The 18300-nt window shown below is 41.2% G+C and overlaps 2 protein-coding genes across 2 annotated transcripts; both read right to left on the bottom strand.

Annotated features, from left to right (window-relative positions):
* Positions 1–4613: 4613 nt before the first annotated feature.
* LOC102490874 (olfactory receptor 2AP1-like) lies at positions 4614–5549 on the bottom strand. The gene has a single exon (XM_006165636.1). It carries the CDS (start codon positions 5547–5549, stop codon positions 4614–4616), a length of 936 nt encoding a protein of 311 aa, XP_006165698.1.
* A 3663-nt stretch (positions 5550–9212) lies between these two features.
* Positions 9213–16594, bottom strand: LOC102490452 (olfactory receptor 6C4-like). Its single transcript, XM_006165635.1, has 2 exons — positions 15666–16594; positions 9213–9225 (listed from the first exon to the last, which is right to left on the bottom strand). The coding sequence occupies exons 1-2, from the start codon at positions 16592–16594 to the stop codon at positions 9213–9215; spliced, it is 942 nt and encodes a 313-aa protein (XP_006165697.1).
* Between the last annotated feature and the right edge of the window lie 1706 nt (positions 16595–18300).

The following is an 18300-nucleotide window of genomic DNA, read 5'->3' as shown; positions in this document are numbered from 1 at the left end:
AGACCGAAGAGTGATGGTACATAAAACGTGTTTACTTTAACTTGGATCATAAATTGGGTGTCTTACTGGGCTTTGTAAAAGAAAAGAAACACATTTAATCAACAGATTTAGGCTGGGAAGTGGGCAGAGCAGTACATCCTTTGCCAACCTATTTTCCCAGCTTCTGAGAAACACATACTCAGACTAGGCAGCTCTGGGTATCACTCTTGTAGATCATCACCTTCAGCAGAGAATTTGATTCTTGGGGAACAGAGTCACTTGAGAAGGGTGGCCCAGAAAAGCTGGGGGTGTGGGGTCACAGAGGCTTCTGAACTTTCTGGGAGACTTTAAGTCCTTACTTCACACAGAAAATACGTTCAATGAGCCAGCTGGTGATGCGGTGGTTACGGCAGCTGGATTCCACATGGCCAGCTGTGAGGTTCAGGCCTAGACCCAGTGGCTTCAAAACACACTGGGGTCATATGGGCACATGCTTGAAATCCTCAGAGGAGTGTGGAAGAAAAGGGATTGCAGTGTGATCATGCCCCCAGGGTTGTTTTTCACTTTCCCTCTCTCCCTCTTTCTCTCACGATCTCCGGTGAGCACAAAGAGAAAAGGAAAAAAAGAAAACACATTAAAGTCAGGCTTCTTGGGTAAAGAGATCTGAAACCACCTGGTCAATCTCTCACTGTCTCTCTCCTGTAAGCACATGTGCCCCATGGCAAAAACCTAATAAAAAAAAATAAAAACGTGGTATGGAGCCAGCCCATGGCCTGCTGGTTAAGATGGGTGGATCCCACATAGCCAAACAGCTTAAAGCAATTACAGATCAAAGTCCAAGAGAGAATATTTTTTAAAGGGTGGTTACGGCAGCTGGCTCTAGGGTGATGGGCATGCTGCAATCCCTTCTCTTCCACTCTCCTGGGATTTTGAGTGTACACGTATACTTGCTGGTGTGACTTTCAAGTAGCCAGGTCTGGGACTTGAACCACTGTTGACCATGTAGGTGTCTAGCATCTTAACCTCTATGCCACGTGGAGCATGTTTTCCTATCTTTCCAACTACCTAATTATTTCTCAGTTAGCGAGTTAGTCCTAGGTTTAAAATTGTTTTATCATTGAGTTTTCTTGGTTTCTTGGCAATGGTAGAGAGAACAAACTCTTGGTCAGCCTTCACGTCTTGTTAAGCTGAAGAGTAGTCTCTCTAGAGAAATCAACTTTACTGCCCATAGGATAGCAGCGTCTAAGACGGCCCCCAATAGTCCTTACCTCTTGGTTTATACCCTTGTGTAATACATTCTTTTTCACTAGATTGACTTCCAGTGAATTACTTCTAAGAAGAAGATATGGTGGGACCAGCAGTTAGTGTAATGGCTATGTTGCTGAACTCCTATGTAGTCAATGGCAGTTCGAGTCCAGAACCCGGTGGCTTAAATTCACACCGGTGCATGTACCCTATAGCAAGAAACTCTCCCCTTCCCCCGCAAAAAAAAAAAAAAAAAAAAAGAAGATATAGCAAAAGTGATGGGAGACTATGTCTGAGATTAATTTACAAAAAGACTAGCTTCTCTCTTGGGTGCTCTCTTGTTCACCTGATTTGATGGAAATCCAGTTGCTATATTATCAACTCTCTTTTGGAGTGGCATGTATTTCCAGGAATTGAGAGAGACTCTGACCAGCAGTCTGGAAGGAATCGAATGATGTGAGTGGCCAGATGAATGAGCTTGGAAATGAATCCTCCCTTTTCATGTCCTCCAAAGAGAGCACAGCCCAGGTTGAGAGTCTGATGGCAACTTCATGCGAGACCTTGCCCAGAGTCCTTCAGCTAATGAACTCTTAGATTACTAGCGCAACAAAACTATTAAATAGTAAACGACTTTTGTTTGAGGTTACTAGGTTTTGGGAGTAATTTGTTAAGCAGCAATAAATAACAAGTACTGCTTTTGGTACTTGGAAATGGAGTGCTGCTCTAACATAACAAATACCTAAAATGTAAGAGTGCTTGGGGCCAGGGGTGGGTGGAAGCTGGAAACGCTTTAAAGATTTTGGGGACTATTAGTGGAAACTTAACTTTGGGAAATGTTTTATAGAATTTTGGAATTTTAAGATGCTGTGGATGAGGGCTTTGAGAAAAGTGAGGAAAATTGTACTGGAAACTAGTGAAGGAGATTTTATAGTTAGTATTGTACTGCTGTAACAGAGTATCACAGATGTGCTAATTTATAAAGAAAAGAAAAATTTATTTCTCACTGTTCTGGAGGCTGAGAAGTTCAACATCAAGGTGCTAGCCTCTGGTGAGGGCCTTTGTGCCATGTTGCCCCACGGCTGTGGTGAAGGAGAAGTGAGCACATAGGATAGAGAGCGAGAGAAAACTCACTCCACAAACACAGTTTATAAAGAGTACTCATGCGGCAGAGCCTTTATGTTTTAACTGCTTCTTTTTAAATTAAATTTTATTTATTCTTATTTTAAAAATGTGTATAGGGCATATATGCTTGGGGGTGAGGGTGGAGAGAGAAAGTGAGAAAGCATGCCCCAGGCCCAGGACTCCAAAGAGTCCAGCGCCCTTAACCACCATACCACCTGCTGGCCCCTTAATCACTTCGTAAAGGCCCCATCTCCCAATACTGTGACATTGGCAGTTAAATTTCAACAAGATATATATCAATTCGAATCCGCTTTTGTGCATATGCATGTGTAAAAATGTTAATGCACATATATGTAAAATGTATGAATACGTATAACTCTTTGAAATTAGTAAAAAGCGAAGGAATTGTACCAAAAAAAATTTCAACAAGAGGTTTGGAGAGGACAAACATTCAAACCATAGCAAAGGATCTTTGTTATGTAATGGCAAAACTTAGTAACACTGTCTCCCGCAGTTATGTGGAAAGAAGAAAACGTACTCAGTGAACTGGGTAATCTAGCTAAGGAGAGTTCTAAGCAGAGGGTTGAAAGTGTGACCTGATACCTTCTGGTTGTTTATAGGAAGAAGAGAGAGGAAAGCTGAAGTAAGGATGGTTAAACAAAAAAAGTCCACGACTCAGTGATGGTTTTTGGAAATTATATCATAATGGTAAATAATGCTAAAATTATGTAATGGCTTCTGAGTAAGGATTCAAATTGGAGCACTGTCTGGAAAACGGGTACAAAGATGAAGTCAAGGGTGTTTCTGAAATACCTTACGACCTTGGAAATATCAAGGTATTGCTTCAGAGTAGTTTTCATTCACATAAAAAGTGTCTTTTAAAGAAGCTAAGAATGTGCTTCCCAGATTCTTTAAACAACATAATAGGAAGAGCAGGACATTTACGGCTATTGCCCCTTGTCTTCTGAGAAGTCCTTGTGTGGTCTCCTCCCCTGAATGTGGGCTGAGCTTGGTGATTTGCTACTAACAAATAGAATACCACAAAAGTAGTGTTGTGTTCCTCCTAACATTAGGTTGCAAAAGACTCCTGTCTTAGGCATTCTTCCTTTTTTTTTTTTTCCCTCTGGGGAAAGTCAGCTATCACGTTGTGAGCTGCTGAATGGCATGGCCCACATGGCAACCGTTTCCGAGGAACTATGGATGGCCAACAGCCACTGGAATAAACTCCAGAAGTGAACCCTTTCCTAGCTGAGTCTTCAGATGAGACCACGGCCATGGCAGATAGCTTATTTGCAACCTTTTGAGAGACCTCGAACCAGTGGCACCAAGATAAGCTTCACACAAATAGCTAACCCACAGAAACTGAGATAACAAATATTTGCTCTTTTTTTTTTTTTTTGAGAAGTTTTTGCTATAGGACACGTGCGCTCGCCAGACAGAGAGAGACAGAGAGATAGAAAGCGAGAAATCACCCCCCAGAAGGGATGGCCATGCCACAATCCCTTCTCCTCCATTCTCCTCTCGGGATCTTGGGCACGCACGCACACATGCCCGGCGTGAGTTTTAAGCCACTGGGTCCGGGACTCGAACCGCGGTCGACTATGTGGGAGTCCAGCGACATAGCCATCACACTAACTGCTGGTCCCAATATTTGCTCTTTTAAGCTGCTATGTTTTGGGAGTAACTTATAGGCAGCAATAGATGATTAATAAAGCCATATATTCCACATCTGTAGAAAATATGGTATTGCTTTTAGATCCAGAAATCTTGGGTTTGAATTCTGGTTTTCAGTATGATCTTTGGCAATTCATTTAAACAATTTGAGTATCAATATCTCAACAAAAATGTGATTAGGACCTTATCCACCAACTTCACAGGGTTATTGTAAAGATTAAATGAGATTAATGATGAGAAAGTGCTTTAGAAACTGTAAATGAATCTACTGACATTATAGGTGATAGAAATGACAAGGGCATGATGATGAACCACAGCTGTTGCTGGTTTAGGGTCGGACTTCTGGGGTCACAGCCTCATTTGTTACCATTTGTTTCAGTGAAAACCTAAGGCTGAGGCTAGGTAACAATAGACTCCTCTTATAAAAAGATACCTTCCTCATGGCCTGTGGGGGAGTCTGCACCTTCCTGGGGTGGGGGTGGGAGTGGCATGGAGGCCTGACCCCTTGAACCTTGCTGGTCATCTTGGCATCTTCTGGATCTACTCTGGGGAAGACACCACCCATTTTCCCTAGAAGATGCCTTGGAGGGCTTTTATTTATTTTGGAACCAAGTCATTTTCCTGAGTAGGTCTTTTACTACCTGCTTAACTTGTTGGTTCCTGAGAGTATAAATGAAGGGATTCAAGAGGGGGGCGATAATTGTGTTGATTAGAGACACTCCTTTGTTTAAATCAATCCCCTTGCCTGGAGAAGGCTTGACATACATGAAGAAGCAGCTGCCGTAGCACATAGTAACCACAATGGCATGAGAGGAACAAGTGGAAAAAGCTTTCTTTCTCTCTTGGGCAGAAGGAATTCTGACAATTGTCCGAATGATCTGAACATAGGACAGGGTGATTAGCATCAAGGTGCTAAGCAGTGCCACCAAGGCTAGGGTAAAATCCACCATCTCCAGCACCTGTGTCCCACTGCAGACCACCTCCATCAGCGGTGTATAGTCACAGAAGAAGTGGTTAATGTGGGTGTTGCAGAATGGAAGCTGGCTGGTCACAATGACAGGCACAATGATGAAGAAGAAACCTGTGAGCCAGCAGGTAAGGATGAGCTGTGTGCAGACCCTGCTGTTCATGAGCACGGGATAGTGGAGGGGCTTGCAGATGGCAACATATCGGTCATAGGCCATAGCTGTGAGGAGGAGGAACTCTGTGGCCCCCAGGAAGATGTGGAAAAAGTCCTGAGTGATACAGCCTGCGAAGCTGATGGTCTTGGTCCCTGTGGCCATGTTGAAAAGCATCTTGGGCACGATGACAGTCTGGAACCAAATTTCTAAGCAGGACAGATTCCGGAGGAAGAAGTACATAGGGGTCTGCAGACGGGTGTCCAGTAAGGTCAGAGTGATGATGGTAAGGTTCCCAGAGACAGTCACCAGATAGGCAAGCAGCAGAAGCACGAAAACTGCCGCCTCAAGTTCTTTGGTGTCAGTCAGGCCTTGGAGGAAGAACTCGGTCACCGCAGTCTGGTTTCCCATTGTGGACCTCAGGCCCTTTCTAGAAGTGTGCAACCCTGGGCAAATAGCATCACCAGAAATTAGAATAAAGACGGGGAAAATGTCTCCTGAATTCCATTATTCCTTTATCTCTCTGCTGCCTCTCCATGGATTCAGGGAAGCAGAGAAGCTTCAGAGGCTCTTTCCCAGAGAGCAGTCACGTCTTTCAGATTCCGTGAGGAATCATTGAATGTCAGTGATTTTCCTCCCTCCATCCCTTACTCATTCATTCATTCACCCTCTGAGAAAGCCTACAAAGGATTCTCGGCTGCTCTCCCCATTCCGCTTTAGAACATTTACTCATCCTTCCCTATCCTGCTCAAGGGTGCCCTCTACCTGGAGCTTTTTCTGTAAGCCCTTGGTTGAATGAACTGGTTCCTCATGGCTCCCATAACAGATGTTTGTACCTCTGCTCTATTTTCGTGAGTCAGTTACATAGGCTAGAGCCTGTCTTCTCTGCAGATCCAAAACACCTTCAGCTCATGGACTGTTTTTTGTTCATCTGGGTATTTCAGCATGTATCTCTTCAGGTCTGTGTTCACAAAAGTTCCTATTTCAGAAAGCATTGCTTGTGTGTGTGTAGCATGTATTTTTGGAATAAGAAGACATTTTCACTTATCTTGCCATTTGCTTACACTGAATGGTCATTAAAACCTTCTGACATTTGTATTTAGACTGTGGTACCTAAAGACAGGGAATGTTTTATTATCTTTACCCTTTTCCTTTCATATGGGTGGCTGGGGCATGATACATGATAGTTATCTGTAGATATGAAACATCATGAGGCTTCTTGTGCCTATTTTTTGATGAGGGAGGTAGAAGCTAGAGAAATCAACTATTGGCCCAAGATAATAGCAAGAATCTGAAAGTGTCTGGGGGATACTTTTTCTTTTCTTTTCTTTTCTTTTCTTTTCTTTTCTTTTCTTTTCTTTTCTTTTCTTTTCTTTTCTTTTCTTTTCTCGTTCTTCCTTCCTTCCTTCCTTCCTTCCTTCCTTCCTTCCTTCCTTCCTTCCTTCTTTTTTTTAGAGAGAGATATTTGTTTTAGGGCCCATGCGTTTTCTAGAGAGAGAGAGTGATACACCTGCCTCTCCATGGATTCAGGGAAGCAGAGAAGCTTCAGAGGCTCTTTCCCAGAGAGCAGTCACGTCTTTCAGATTCCGTGAGGAATCATTGAATGTCAGTGATTTTCCTCCCTCCATCCCTTACTCATTCATTCATTCACCCTCTGAGAAAGCCTACAAAGGATTCTCGGCTGCTCTCCCCATTCCGCTTTAGAACATTTACTCATCCTTCCCTATCCTGCTCAAGGGTGCCCTCTACCTGGAGCTTTTTCTGTAAGCCCTTGGTTGAATGAACTGGTTCCTCATGGCTCCCATAACAGATGTTTGTACCTCTGCTCTATTTTCGTGAGTCAGTTACATAGGCTAGAGCCTGTCTTCTCTGCAGATCCAAAACACCTTCAGCTCATGGACTGTTTTTTGTTCATCTGGGTATTTCAGCATGTATCTCTTCAGGTCTGTGTTCACAAAAGTTCCTATTTCAGAAAGCATTGCTTGTGTGTGTGTAGCATGTATTTTTGGAATAAGAAGACATTTTCACTTATCTTGCCATTTGCTTACACTGAATGGTCATTAAAACCTTCTGACATTTGTATTTAGACTGTGGTACCTAAAGACAGGGAATGTTTTATTATCTTTACCCTTTTCCTTTCATATGGGTGGCTGGGGCATGATACATGATAGTTATCTGTAGATATGAAACATCATGAGGCTTCTTGTGCCTATTTTTTGATGAGGGAGGTAGAAGCTAGAGAAATCAACTATTGGCCCAAGATAATAGCAAGAATCTGAAAGTGTCTGGGGGATACTTTTTCTTTTCTTTTCTTTTCTTTTCTTTTCTTTTCTTTTCTTTTCTTTTCTTTTCTTTTCTTTTCTTTTCTTTTCTTTTCTTTTCTCGTTCTTCCTTCCTTCCTTCCTTCCTTCCTTCCTTCCTTCCTTCCTTCCTTCTTTTTTTTAGAGAGAGATATTTGGTATAGGGCCCATGCGTTTTCTAGAGAGAGAGAGTGATACACACACAGAGAAAGTGAGAGATCATGGCCCCCCACTCCCCCAGTGGGAATAGCCACACCACAATCCCTTCTTCTTCATTCTTGTTTTGGGACTTTCCACACGCACATGCACCTAGTGTGGGTTTCAAGCTGCCAGGTTCGGGATTTGGACCACAGTTGGCCATGCAGGATCCAGTGCCTTAACTCTTATGCCACTTGTTGGCCCCTGGTTTTTCTTATAGTGATCAAGTTCAACAAGTTCTCTCAGGCTTATTACTCTACTAAGTAGAAAGAAGATTTTTCTCTGGGAAAAACTTACGATATTTTTGTGAGTCATATTTTTCTTACTCTTTTTTGTTTGAGACCAATGGCTGAAGAACTCCATGGGGGTCACTGTCGTGAGGAGTACCCACATTATGAGATATGCCACATCATCCATTGAGTTATGAGAAAGAAAGATGAGAATCTTCTAGTTATATTTTGTTTCTTAAAATATAAAATAAAATAAAACGTGAGGTATACTATTAGCTCATGTACCCTTATAAAAGAAAAAATACTGTCAACAAGACTATGATATTATGCTAAAATAATACTTACCATAAGATAACTGTGAGTTTCAGAGATGTTGAAATGTGTCTTAAAGTTGACTAATCATGACATTTATTTTTAGATTAAAAAATTCTGTTCTGGGGCCAGCAGTTGGTGGAATGACTATGTTGCTGGATTCCCATGTAGTTGACCGTGGTTCAAGTCCCAGACTCGGTGGCTTAAACTCATGACGGGCACATGTGCATGCATACCCAAGATCCCAAGAGAAGAATGGAGAAGGGATTGCGATGGGGCTATCCCCTCTGGGGGGGTGATTCCTCGCTTTTTGTCTTTCTGTCTTTCTGGCGAACACACGCACCCTAAGGCAAAAACCTCTCCCCCCCCAAAAAAAAAGTCTGTTCTTGTATATATTTTAAAACATAAACTATGCAGTTGTACAGTATATATATGCAAATAGTTCAAAAAGTAATAAATATACACATATATTGGGAATACTTCCTCAATTTTATTTTTAAATTTTTACTGATGGGATGCATGATTAAAAAAAGCTCTGGATAGGCCTACCCCATAGCGTAGTGGTTAAGGAAATTGGATCCCACATGGCCAACTGCAGTTCAGATCTTGGCCTGGTGGTTTGACTAAAACATGATGGGCTTGTGTGTGTGCTCCCAATCCTGACAGAATGGAGGAATGGAGGAGAAGGAATTGTGGTGTGACCATATCTCACTGGGGAGGGGAATATTTTCTCCTTCTTTTTGTCTCTCTCTCTGGTGAGCACACACAACCTCTGGTAATTAAAAAAAATGTTTGGAGAATTCTTGCCTTAGGACATGCTTCTTTCCTCTCATAGTCAGGCAGTTTTTGCAAAGAGGCTCATTTTCTCTTTGGGGAGAAGAATCTGTTCTTTATTCTCAGGATGGTATGTATGTATGTATGTATGTATGTATTTATTTAAAAGATTTCTGATCTGTTATTTTCTGAGTGAACAAAAGGGAACTCCCAGAGGCAGCAGGGAATTTGCCTGATGACTTGGAAACTTTGTTCTTAAGTCACTTCTGGGGGCTGGCAAGGAAAAATGTGACAGCTGTTAATAGTTCCCTCCTATTCTGTAGAATGACTTGTTATTCCCTTTGGGAAATGGCCTCAGGGATTTTTCAGCCCAGGGACATGAACTCCACAAATCTCTGATTATTTTATTAAAAGGAATCAGGCAGTGTAAAGGCCTGAATGACTTACATGATTTCTTGAAAGAGCTCAGATTTATAATAAAACATGGAGGGAATTCAGTAGATATAACCTTAAAATTAGATTTCCATAGAAATTTGATTTTGACTCACTCTTTATTTCTTTCTGGCCTTCTCCAGGATACCTGTGCCTTCAGCAGCAAAAATCCCCAAACACAGCTATCCATGGACAAAATTTTGTTGCTCAGTTAACATCCAAACCATGTAGCAGAAAGGCTGGAGAGAGTCCAAATTGGAGTTGGAAGATTTCCCTTTGTACTGTGGCCCATGGTTTCTTTCAGGAACCTAAGGTTCTAAAATTTTAGGTCATGTAAGAGGCTTTTATGTAGATTTCACCCAGTAGAAAGAGACACTTGCTTTATAGACTTCTTTATAGCAGGCTCAGGGGATAAATTTAGAGAGAAAAACAAATGATGCTCAGGGGAATCTGTGTGGTCACAGATTCTGGTAATTACTGGTAATTACTAATAAAGTTAGGATATGGTTGTTCTCACCACAAGTTGTAAGCAAGACAATTTGCAAAAAAATCTACAGAAAAAGTGACAAGATGATCAGAGATGTGCTCCTGGATTTGGGCTTTGACTGGGGCCCAGAATGGCAGAGCTAGAATATATTGACTTGAGAGCATTTTCTCAAGGTATGGGATTTAACACCCTAGCGAGGACCTCACTTCATTGCTGGGGTGGCTCTTAGAGCCTGACAACAGAGACATCCCATACTTAGTCATGTGGAAATACCGGGGTTGCCTTGGAGGATAGGAAAGGAGTTAATAAAAAGGCTGAGGGAGGGCTGACTGGTGCAGCAGTAAAGTACTGCGTAAGAGAAGTTAGATGGTGACTGCTGTTCCATCCTCCGCTTAAGACACACTGGGCATGTGCATGGGTGCTCAGGATCCAACAGACTGGAGGAAGGGATCCCAGCAAGACCCTGTAGAGGGTGCTTGTCTCTCCCTTTCTTTCTTATGTGCACATCCACATACTCGAATTTTAATTTTTTAATCAGAGATTTTTGCTGTAGGGTGTAGGCGCTTGCCAAAGACAGAGAAAGATACAGAGACAGAAAGCAAGAAATCACCCCCCAGGGGGAATGGTCAAGCTGCAATCCCTTCTCCTCTATTCTCCTTTTGCGATTTTGGGTATGCACGCACACGTGCCTAGTGTGAGTTTTAAACTGCTGGGTTTAGGCCTGGAACTGTGTTGACTACGTGAGAGTCTAGCAATGTAACCACTACACCATCTGCTGGTCCCAGAATCAATTTTTTTTTTTTTTTTAAAGAGAGTTGGGAGGTAGACATAATGGGATGGATATATGATATAAGAGAATAAGACCCACCAGATTTATTCCACAGGAGGCTCTACAGAGCACACTTTCCACCAAAGATGTGAGGAATGTGCTTCTGAGAAGGGTACCATTATCACCAAAAAGTTCAGTGACAGCTCTCATTCACTACAGATGATGGTAGAAGCGAGAGCTGGGCTTAGCTCTTGCTGATGGCCCATTTTCTAGGCACTTGGGTGACTGGTTCTCTACATTTCTCTAGGGAAATTTCTTGGACCTTAGGCAGAGAGTGTTGTGGAGGGCGTGGAACTGGGCTTGTTAATGTCTATGAGGATGATGAGGCCTGAAGTATTACATATAAGGTTGCTTCAATTAAATACTAGAAGCCATGGGCTACAATTACCTCAATGATTGGAAGGGTCAGAGGGCAGCCAAGGGATTCTGACTGCAGAAAGGAGTGGAAATCTTTAAAAGATCCTGACAGGTCTTTAATGCTTAACAGTCCCAACCTCCTCAGAATAATTTTTAACTGTAAGCTCTCAAAGTTGGGCATACCCTCATAACACTCCAGCTCTTAACACACGCACATACACACACACACACACACACACACACACACACACACACATATATATATATATATATTTTACTGTGGTCATTGAATAGATATTTTTAAATATATTTTTTAATTTCAAGAAAGGCAGTTTTAGCTTTAATAAATCAAAATAAAAATGTTAAGAGAATTTTGCTTAAGACTTAAAGCCAGAAAGCAGACTAGGATGCTGTTCAAATAGTAGTTACCTGGATCTGTTGACAATTCAAGAGAAGACAAAAATCCTTATATCTGGACTACAAAGCATAGAAAAAGATCAGTATTGTTTTAGTCAAAAGCCATAAAATTCTATTTCATCAACTCAGTCTCACGTACTTAATCTAACTTCTGTTGTGGTCCAAGCTTTCTGTTTAAATTCTGGAAGATAATACTCAACTCTGGACTTGTCCCTACCATTAAGCTGGCCCTTTTCTTAGATGTTTTTTTTAACTCTTATTTCTGTGTGTCTGACTTTAGTTTCCCTAATGTAACACCCTTCAGAACTTCTTGGAGAACCGGTCTGGTGTCGGTAAATTCTTTCAGGTTTGTTTATCTGAGAATGTTCTTGTCTTTTCTTCCCATATGAAGGATAATCTTGCTGGGTATAGTATTCTTGCTATAGGGTGCGTGCGCTTGCCAGAAAGACAGAGAGAGATAGAGAGACAGAAAGTGAGAAATCACCTTCCGGAGGGATGGCCATGCTGCAATCCCTTCTCCTCCATTCTCCTCTCGGGATCTTGGACACCCACGTGCACACGCCCAGTGTGAGTTTAAGCCACTGGGTCTGGGACTTGAACCGCGGTCAAGTACATGGGAGTCCAGCGACATAACCATTATGCTAACTGCTGGTCCCAGATGGGATATCCTTTGTAGGTAACTTGTCATTTCTCTCTTGCCAGTCTGAGTACCTTGTCTTTGTCTATGGTTTTGGTCAATCTGACTCTAATATGTCTTGGAGAAGATCTTCCTGGATTGATTCTATTTGGGGTCCTTTGTATTTCTTGGGTCTGGATCTTTGAATGCTTCTCTAGGTTTGAAAAATTTCCTTCCAGGATTTCATTGAATAGGTTATCAATGTCCTTATTAGTCTCTTCACCTTCTGGGATACCAATTAACCGAATGTTTGGATGTTTGATGGTATCTAGTATTTCTCATATATTATTATAACTTTTTTTTGACTATTTTCTCAATCTTTGTGGTGGATATTTTTAGGCTAGCAATTCTGTTTTCTATATCTGAGATTTGATCTTCTGTATGATCTAGTCTGCTTTTAATGCTTTCAAGGGAGGTTTTGATTTCCTGTATTACAACCTTTTATCTCTAACAGTTCTGTTTGATTTTTTTTAATGATGTGTACTTTCTCTTTCAAATTGTGCAAGAACTTCCTCACCTCTTGGAACTCCTTGGCTCTATTTTCCTGCCTCCTTTGGAGTTCATTGTCTCTCTTCTCTTGCATCTCTGTTAACTTTGTCACTATGAATATTCTAAATTCTTTATCAGACAGTTCCACAATTTCCATTGAATTGTCTGTGGATGAAGAGGAGTTGTTCTTTTCCCTTGGGGGGGAGGTATTATCTTGGTTTCTCACATTTCTTGTGCCTTTGCAGTGATTTCCAGTCATCTGATGGGTTATATGCTTCTTCCTAATTTCTAGAAGTTCAATCTGAGCATTCAGTGGAGTGCAGGAGGAGGTGATCTACAATCTCTTTGCCGTTCCATTTTTATCCCTTTGTGCAGCAGATTTAGTGGATATTGAGGAATATGTTAACCCTAATAGTATTTGGATATTTGGCTATAGTTCCCTTAGATCTGTTTAGACACTCAGTGAATGGAGATTGAGCAGCAAAGTGATGAGGTAAAATAAAAAGTATTAGAAAACAGAGAGAGAGGGGAAAAAAACAAAGAAAGAGAGAGAAAAAGAAGAAGAAAAAACAACCAAAAATTAATTTAAAAAATGCAATAAATAAAAACTCTGCTTCTTGTGAGCACTCAGAGTGAAATCACTAGTTCCCAGCAGCAACGGAGGAGTTTTCTTCTGAAGGTCTGCCCCTTGTTTAGCCTAGTGGGGAGAGGTAAAGCATGTTATTAGCAAGATAAAGGAGGATCTGAAAGTCAAGAGAATACTTGACCTTAAAAAATTTTTAAAAGGAAAAATAACAAAACAATGAGAAGACAGAGAGAGGCAGAACAAGACAGAGAGAGACAGAGAGAAGGATAGAGGGGTACCCTACCACTTGAGACTGGGGGGCTGGAGGCTGAATTATCAGTAGAAAATCCTTATTTCACTTATTCCCTGAAATCACTAGTTCTCAGCAGCAATGGAGAACCACTTATTTTTTTAGAATTAAAAAAATTATTAATTATTATTATCATCTTTAAAATTTACTGTAGGGCATTTGAACTCACTAGAGAGAGATGGGGAGAGAGAGAGAGGGAAAATAAGAAAGCAAGTTGCCAAATCTGGGACTCGAATTGCAGTCAGCCATGTGAGAGTCCATGCCTTAACCACCATGCCACATGTTGGCACATTTCTATCATTACTGAAATTGCCTGAGATTTCTTTCACATTAGTCTTCCTTTAAACGTAGTCCAGTCGATTCCCACATAACAGTTTTTTTTTCTTATTTCAGCACTCAGAGTGTCAGCAATGTTCTTATGTGCATTCATGAAATTTACTGCTGTATTTCACAGTAGGAAATAATTGTGGTAGGAGACACCAGAAAGGCAGTCTTAAGAGTTGTCAGAGGGGGACTGAAAGATGGCGTGGTGGTTAAGGGCGCTGGACTCTCACATGGCTGACCATGGTTCGAGTCCTGGACCTCACAACTAACTTTCTTACTTTCTCTCTTTCTTGCTCTTGCTCTCACTCTGTCCTTCTCTGGTCAAATTAAAATAAAAAAAAAAAGGAATTGTCAGAGGGAGGACCATCAAATGGCATAATGGTTACATTGCTGGACTTACACATGGTTGGCCATGGTTTGAATCTTGGACCTGGCATCTTAAAACTCACACTGGGTGTGTGTGTGTGTGCATGCTCAAAATCTCAAGGAGAATGGAGAAGGGATCGCAGTGGCCATCTCCCTGGGAGGAGCAAACATGCCTTATCACAAAAATATCTCTCTCTCAAAAAAAAAAAAAAAAAAAAGAAAAGAAAAAAAGAGTTGTTAGAGGGATAAGTTTTTTTTTTTTTTTTTTTTTTTGAGAGGTTTTTGCTATAGGGCGCGTTCGCTCGCCAGACAGACAGAGACAGAGAGACAGAAAGCAGGAAATCACCCCCCAGGGGGGATGGCCATGCCGCAATCCCTTCTCCTCCATTCTCCTCTCGGGATCTTGGGCACACACGCACACGCGCCCAGCGTGAGTTTAAGCCACTGGGTCCGGGACTTGAACCTCGGTCGACTACGTGGGAGTCCAGTGACATAGCCATTACGCTAACTGCTGGTCCCACAGGATAAGTTTCATAAATAAAATAGTTTCAACTTGAGGAAAGAAGATCTGGAATAGATTTTTTTTTTCAGTACACCTTTAACCACTTTTGAGAAGTAGCTAGTCATTCTGACTTAATGTGCTTGCAGCTTTTTGATAATTATTGATAAAACTAAGAGTTTTTTGTGGGTTGATAGCCTACTCATTCCATTGATCTCCAGATTTATAATAAATAAGAGAAAGTAGTTTTTAACTGGTTATTTTTTCATACAGATCTAACAAAATTATTTTCATGCCTTTTTATTTATTAAAAAAATAGATACAAGAAAAGATATTTGAACTGGTCTTTTTAAAATATCTTTTTTTTCTTGATAGCAAGACAGAAAGGCAGAGAGAGATGGAGAGATAAAAAGTGAGAAATCACCCCCTGGGGGGATGGCTACGCAGTGATCCCTTCTCCATTCTCCTCTCGGGATCTTGGGCATGCACTCACATGCGCCCAGCGTGAGTTTAAGCCACCAGGTCAGGGACTCGAACTGTGGTCAGCTACATGGGAGTTCAGTGACATAGCCATTACGCTAACTGCTGGTTCCAAAACAAAATTTTGACAAGTGCTCACATTTAGTTTATCTGAGAAATCATTTTAACAAAAAGAGAGATCAAAGCTTACTTTATCAGTTGGAGAAACTTTATGAACTTTATTGAAATTTCCAATGATTTCGAAGCCATGAAAATGAGTAAGGATGTACTATATAAAATTTTTAATTGATACATTGATAATTATACATATTTATATGGTACTGTGTGGTATTCTGAAACAGGTATACCAAGAGTAATGATCAATTCAGGGTAATTAGTATTTCTATCACCTCAAAATTTATCCTTTCTTTGTGTTGCAAACATAAAAAAATCTCTTTTAGTTATTTTGAAATGTATAGTAAATTGTTAACTGTAGTCACCACTTTGAAAAATGCATTATTTTACTGGCCACATTCTTAAAGGCTTGTTTCACTTGTTTATTCCTTAGAGTATAAATGAAAGGGTTTAGTAAAGGAGCAACTGAGGTATTGAGCACAGCTACTCCCTTATTGAAGGCAACTCCATCTTTTGCTGATGGTTTTACGTACATGAAGATGCAGCTGCCATAGGAGAGGGAGATGACAATCATGTGGGAAGAACATGTGGAAAAGGCCTTTTTCCTTTGCTGAGCAGAGGGGATCTTCAGAATAGTCCTGATGATGTTTGAGTAGGAGAGAATCACCAGCCCCAGGGTGACCACCAAGGTCACAACTGCTAAGATAAAGTCAATTAGCTCAAGTAAGCTTGTATCTGAGCAGGATATTTCCATGAGAGGTCCATAGTCACAGAGATAATGATTGAGAATGTTGGAGTCACAGAATTCCAGCTGACTGGTCAGGATGATTGGGAATGAGATGATTAGGAATCCCCCCAACCAAGAGCAGAGAACCAGCTGAATACAGACCCTGCTGTTCATGATGGTCGTGTAATGCAGGGGTTTGCAGATGGCCACATAGCGGTCATAGGACATGATGGACAGGAGAAAAAACTCTGTGGCCCCGAGGAATATGGAAAAGAAATACTGAGTGAGGCATCCAGCAAAGCTGATGGTCTTGTTCCCTGTTGAGATGCTAAACAGTAGTCTAGGAGTAAAAGTGGTTGTAAAGAAAATTTCTACGAAGGAGAAGTTCCAGAGGAAGAAATACATGGGAGTCCAGAGGCTGGAGTCCAGTAGTATGAGAATGATGATTACCAGATTACCTAAAATGCTGAACATGTAGATGAAGAAGAAAAACATAAAGAGGATCAGTTGAAGCTCTGGAATGTCTGTTAGTCCCAGCAGGATGAATTCAGTGAAAGTCTGGTTTTTCATTGTTAACTTTTCTGTCTGTGATAATGAGGAAGAGCAACATGAGGAAGAGAAGAGCAGGGACATTGAAGGCAAGTTGTAGATTTCCCCTGGAAATTGTTTATGGGAAATTCCCATTGTGACCCAAACAGAATGTCCGTTAGTCTCAGTCTGGCCCTTCACAAGATCTATTACTAAAGTTCTCATGCAGGAGGCTTTATTTCTGAGGCCTTTTTCTCAGAAGAACACAATGGTCAGTTGGGTCTCCTTATTGCATCTTCTACATTTTTATTTTTGCTCTTTTAGTCTCACTTTGTTTTATTTTCCTGTCATATCTGTGAAGCCTGTCTTCTACGATCACAGTAGACTGCCTCTTCTTCTCCCAACCTAGTGTCTTGGCTACTTGCTACACTGCTGCCCTCTCCAGCATATTGGACGCCTGCCCCGTTCTTTCGCTGTGCCCAATAAAAATATCTAACCCATAAATAGGAGCTAATAGCTCTTGTTACGTATTTTAACTTTCGTACCTAGGGTAGGCTCGAGAAAACTTCAAAATATTATACTTTTCTATATGAAACACTTTCTCTTTTTTTTTTTTCTGCTCTAAACATACAAGGGAGAAATGTTTACCAGGACTTGGATCCCTTCTTTCTTTAAAATTCTTTTTGAGTCTCTTGCTATAGGGCACTTGCACTCGCTGGAAAGACAGAGAGACAGAGAGACAGAAAGCAAGAAATCACCCCCAGGGGGGGGGGATGGCCAAGCTGCAATCCCTTCTCCTCCAATTTCCTCTCGGGATCTTGGGCACACACGCACACGCACCCGGCGTGAGTTTAAGCCACTGAGTCCGGGACTCGAACTGCGGTCCCTGGGGTGTAGGTACCTAAGTAATGCCCCCAGTGACTGGGACTCCAAGGTTTCTGAAGCACTTTCTTTTCACTGGTCTTTAGTCTTGGAGAATTTTCTGTATTATCATTCAAAAATTCACATTCATAGTTCACAGAAATACTACACAAGTGTGTATAGATTGTTCAAAAGTGTTCCTTCATCATTTTTAAATGGCTTTTTGATAACTCTTTCTTTTTTTCTTTGGTGAGGTTTTTGCTATAGGGCATGTGCACTTGCCAGACAGACAGAGAGAGACAGAGAGACAGAAAGCGAGAAATTACCCCCCAGGGAGGATGGTCATGCTGCAATCCCTTCTCCTCCATTCTCCTCTCGGGATCTTGGGCACTCACGCGCACATGCCCGGCATGAGTTTAAGCCACCGGGTCCAGGACTCGAACCGTGGTCGACTATGTGGGAGTTCAGCGACATAGCCATTACACTAACTGCTGGTCCCAACTCTTTCCTTTTTAAAAATTTATTTATTTATTTATAGTCATTCACTGTACATGAATAGAGTATACAAAATAAGATTTTCCATCCAGTATACAGTGTATATTGGCTCAATCAAGGATATTACCAAACATGTTATCATCAACAAATAATTTTCTATTTCTTGTTTCTTATGTATTTTGCTCCCCCCCTTGATTCCCTACCTCTCACCCTCTTCCAACCCCTCCCCCCCACACACACTGTCTTTGGCATGTACAGTTGTTTTCCATGCCTTTTTTCCACATTTTATTGATTCAATAAACATCTTAATTAATTTAAAGACTCTCAATAGCAAGCACAGTGGATATATACATATTTATGAATTCATGTCTGATGTTAAGCATAAACTTCAA

This window comes from Tupaia chinensis, unplaced genomic scaffold (assembly GCF_000334495.1).
Source record: "Tupaia chinensis unplaced genomic scaffold, TupChi_1.0 Scaffold143970_1, whole genome shotgun sequence".
Taxonomy (NCBI): domain Eukaryota; kingdom Metazoa; phylum Chordata; class Mammalia; order Scandentia; family Tupaiidae; genus Tupaia; species Tupaia belangeri.
The sequence above is the reverse complement of the archived record's forward strand: the minus strand, read 5'-3'. Positions and strand labels throughout refer to the sequence as shown.